General features: G+C 37.9%; 1 protein-coding gene across 1 annotated transcript; it reads right to left on the minus strand.

The window, feature by feature from the left end:
* Nucleotides 1-1,127: 1,127 nt before the first annotated feature.
* Nucleotides 1,128-4,078, minus strand: LOC149000431 (putative membrane protein At4g09580). Its single transcript, XM_089140922.1, has 4 exons — nucleotides 3,654-4,078; nucleotides 1,985-2,255; nucleotides 1,734-1,904; nucleotides 1,128-1,353 (listed from the first exon to the last, which is right to left on the minus strand). The coding sequence occupies exons 1-4, from the start codon at nucleotides 3,848-3,850 to the stop codon at nucleotides 1,228-1,230; spliced, it is 765 nt and encodes a 254-aa protein (XP_088997048.1). The 5' UTR covers nucleotides 3,851-4,078; the 3' UTR covers nucleotides 1,128-1,227.
* Nucleotides 4,079-4,608: the final 530 nt, after the last annotated feature.

Consider the following 4,608-nt stretch of genomic DNA (forward strand, 5'->3'; position numbering starts at 1 on the left):
ACATATGGCATTACTGTAAATGAACTACTTTAAATTAGGATGCAAAATTAATAACCCAAAACTAGCTCCTGAGAATGTTATTCATTGAGCTCAAAATCTAGGGTTGCTGAGTATAATTTACTTCACTTAGATCAGTTCCAGCCTCCTTAGAAGGCTGTCCCTGCTGTCCATTACTCCTAATTTCCTTTCCTTTTTTTTTCCTAGCAACTGTTTTACTAAGGTTAGTAACATTTTTGTCGGGTAAGACTCAGTTAGATGTTATTACCCAAAAAATTAAAGAAGAAGAAGAGAAAAAAGCAGCAGCAGCAGCAGAGTTGGATGACTTCATGTGTTAATTTCTAAAGTCTTATTCTGCCATCCCCAAAACCAGCTCGGCCTTGTCAGCCAATGCAACAGCTTTCATGACCCTCGACAAACTGCTGCTGAGGAATTGCCCAAAATTTGTTGAATTACATGTAGTGATTGATAAAAACAAGTTGGAAGAGGTACTGTAACTCAGTTTCATCTTACCTGTTCTTCCATAGTTCACCTTCCCCTGTTTCTAAGTTACCTTGCAAATATTTGCAAAGTTCAAAACCAATCCAAACTTGTTTACAAAGAGAAAAAAGGTACCCTGGTGCATAGCCCAGGTCTTGATCAATCCGTAGGGAATGGAGGTAAAGTGAAGTAGCTTCATCAGGTGAAAGAATGGTCATCCTATCCAACCATATATACAGTAATTATAGTGGTCAATCAATTACAATCTTCATTGGTTTTTCATTACACATAAACCATCCCACTGTTCATACAATTTTACAAATTCTCTGCACAAATACAACTACCATTCCAGCAAAGATTCCCTTCCCATTATTATGTTACAAGATTCCAGACTGTGAGCATCAACCACTGAATTACCAAGAACACTATATTTATCACAAAATGCATAAAGCCTATTTAGCACCTAATTACTTTTTAACATTGGAACCCTTTTGGACAATTGGGCAGATTAACAAAAGAATTGAAAAGTTGATACAAGAATCACTGCCCTGTTACTTCGGTTATCTTTCAGACCAATCAATTCCATTTAAGATTCCCATGTTGTTGCAGGTACAGTAGCCAAAGCCATAACCGAGTGATGGTGCTGCAGATTTCTTTTATTTGTTTTGCATATTTACATCATATACTAAACTGCACAGGCCATGGATCCTGTTCCCAAGAATGAGTAGCTGAGTTTCCATCACACATGCCCTAAGTCTTGTTCTTGGTCATCAGTGTTGGCGTGATTGAGACAACCCCAATAAGACAAAGAGTGGCAATCGCCTGGAAATCATACAGGTCACCTAGTGAGGACAACTCCCCAAGAGCCATTCCAGCCTGCACAAAAAGTCAGTTAATAACCCACTTTGGAAGTTCTATTAATGAAATAAGTACTGTATCTCTTCTAACTGCATATTCACATTCATAAGCATCAATTTGTGCATTTTCACTCCTGGATAATAAAGCCCAATTCGCTCAAGTGCGCAAGAAACTTGGATGAAAGAGGGAGCTTTTTTGGGGGGGGGGAATAAGAGGTAACTTTTATCAAGTGAAATCATCCAAGATAAGCAACCAGCAACGAAGTTGCAGCCTAGTGCAGCATGGCATCATGAACAGTGTTGATTGAGGACATTACATATCAAATTATACATAGTCTACCGTAATCAATTAAAAGAAAAAAACCCTAATTGTAAAGATAAGATTCCAAAGTGTCATACCCTGACAGTAAGATAAGCAGCTGGAATGAGTCCAATGATTGTTCCCAGGAAGAATATATGGTATGGCACATCAACTATTGGTGACGCTACGTTAATGAACGTGTTTGGCAAGGTAGGTGTCAGCCGTAAGAAAAGCATATAATTGAATAGTCCTTCCCTTCTTTTAGCTACCTGGAGAGTAAAGAGAAGGTTATACACAATACCATCAATGTATATAAGCAGGAACATAATATGCAGAAGGTAGAATCCACCTGGGCTTGGAAGAAATTAAGCTTGTCTGGCCAGAGAGAGAAGACCAACGGTTTCCCTATCAATTTTGATAGAAAATAGCAAGAAGAAGCACCAGCAGTGGAAGCAAAGACAACAAGAGCTACGCCTTTAAGGACCCCGAAAAGAGCCCCAGCAAGTAATGACATGAAGATAGTTCCCGGAATCATAAAAGTTTGCATGAAAATATAGACAGTGAAGTATCCCACAAGGACCTGTATTGTATAATCACTTGTGTAATCCTCAAGGTGATCCCTGCAAGAGGAACACACAGAACATTAAGATATCTATCAATCGTTTCACCATAATTAAAATCAGCTTCAAAGTTGCTGCCGTAAAGCAACATGACTTCACTATGCAATATAAAATAAGGAAAATTTGGCTACAAATTATTTACCCAGAATAGAACCAAAGGATAACATGCATCAACGAACATCCTAAATGCAGAAATTTTGGGTCTCCCGAACTTGAAGAAAGAATAATTGAAGAATGTATACTGAATTATTTATATCAAGAATCTTTCAGATACAGAGGCTTACAAGAGCGCACCAAGGTGGTTTCATGACACTGCATGCCTTTTAAGTACAAAACCACAGGGTTCCAATGATGAAAAAGAAACTTAAGTGAAGATAATTGGAAATTTCCAGAACTTTCAAATCCAGGGGATCTTTAATGCAATGTAAAGTTGAACTTGATAACCAAATTATAAGATGATTTGGACTTAGGATTTCAAGTGCAACGTCAAGTGAAAGTTAATCAGCAAATTATAAGACGCTTTGGAGTTAGCATTTCAAATGCAAAGTAAAGTCTTGTGGATAGTAGATGTGCAATGGAATATACTTAAATGAAAATTGAAGAAATGAACAAACAAATTTGGAATCTGGTTAGATTTTGGTAACTAAGAGTTTCAGCAAATCACATAAAGATAGAGATCAACAAACGCATTTGGAATCTGGTTAAAATTGGTAACTAAGAAATTCAGCAAATCACATAAAGATAGAGATCAACAAACGAATTTGAAATCTGGTTAAAATTGGTAACTAAGAATTCAGCACATTATATAAAGATACAGTCGTGACAGTATTATCAACATAACAGCACATAAAGAGTGTAAGGGTTAGCACCAAGAGGGCTATCACTGTCAGGTGCAAAGCAATTTCCCCTATTTGTTAAGTACCCCTCATTACAGATAAAAGCACGGTCTCAGATCAGCTCAATCACCAGGAAAGAGTGGCCTATGAGTCCAATTTAACTGCAGACTGACTTCATATAACATTCCATGTTACACAGAGAAAATGAAGCAACTATTGGATCCCAAGCACTGGTAATAGCTGGTCTACCAGTAGAAAGCCTAAAACATCAGAATATAACCAATCAATGAAGAGGCAGAGAAAAGAGATTTGCAGGGATTAGCCTACAACACTGAACCTAGTGACAAAGCAAGTATTTTAAAGATCATGAGGTCTAGGCTAAAGAGAAGAAGAAATCCTATAAGAATCCATAGATTAATTCAAATTCAGAGGAAAAAAAAAAAAAAAAGAAGAACCGCATTATATCTTCATACTTAATGTACAACGAATCAGACGAACCAAAAGAAGAAACTTTTCCTTCAAGACAAATTCTTAAATAGAATCAAACCCATAAAGAATATACCTGAGAATTTGCAGTTCTTCAAGACTATGAGGCAACTTGAGGAAGCTGTAATCCGAAACAGGCATCGTATAATAAACACAAAGAAGCCCCAAAACAAAACTAAGAACAACACCTGAAGCTCCCATAATCTCCCAAAACGTTAAAGGGAATTTCGACCCATTGGAACTTGAAACGATTTCCACCTCTCTTTTCTCCATCCCTGTATTCCTCCCCTTATCTAGAATTTCGATCCCTCCAAAAACAATGATAAACAATTTAAGTCTTTTCCGCTTTATGGGTCTTTCAGAAAATCTCAAGATCCATTGCAGTCATTATATAGAAAACCCTAACTTAAAGGGGGGAAAGGGGAAGTTCTAGGTAGCTTTTGCTTCTGCTTCTACTTCTTCACATAATCTCTTCTGTCCAGTTTGTGAAGGCAAGGAATATCCAACAGGAATCCTCGAATGGGTGAACCAGCAAAAGAAGGCAAAAGAGGAACAGAATGGGAATATTCTACGACACGTCATCTATATTTGCCACGTGGCATTGAACCACCGTTGACCCTTAGTTGCATTTTCGTACACCACACCATTGGGCATCAATTTTGCTTCTGTAGTGCGTAATTAATGCGCACTACGGTGGAGCGAGCCGTCCGATCTAATCGGACGGCTCGGATGATCCTTCTAATTAAATAATCCAAAAATCCAGTTTACCCCTTTACGTTTACCGTGTGAACAGGGTTTTATGAGTTCGGTTCGGTCTGATGCAAACCAACCGGTCCATCTGAGCGGTTCGACTGGGTATAGTAAATGTAAATAAACGTGTATTCCATACTACCAGCCTATACGTATATACGGTTGTACAGTAACCGTATATACAACCAGTTCAAAATCGTAAGAAGCTAAAAACCAACCCGCCCATTTCATTTTCATTTCTGTTTAGCTTGAAGGCTGATTCAAGTTACTGAACTAAATCG

Source organism: Hakea prostrata, chromosome 11, assembly GCF_041222555.1.
Source record: "Hakea prostrata isolate BN-2017 chromosome 11, UWA_Hpros_2, whole genome shotgun sequence".
Classification (NCBI taxonomy): domain Eukaryota; kingdom Viridiplantae; phylum Streptophyta; class Magnoliopsida; order Proteales; family Proteaceae; genus Hakea; species Hakea prostrata.

Coding starts and splice junctions, on each gene's coding strand:
- LOC149000431 (XM_089140922.1), bottom strand. CDS start 3,850: ATGGAGAAAAGAGAGGTGGAAATCGTTTCAAGTTCCAATGGGTCGAAA. Junction 1,905..1,984: donor TTAATTTCTTCCAAGCCCAG/GTGGATTCTACC, acceptor TTTACTCTCCAG/GTAGCTAAAAGAAGGGAAGG. Junction 1,354..1,733: donor CTGCTTATCTTACTGTCAGG/GTATGACACTTT, acceptor CTTTTTGTGCAG/GCTGGAATGGCTCTTGGGGA.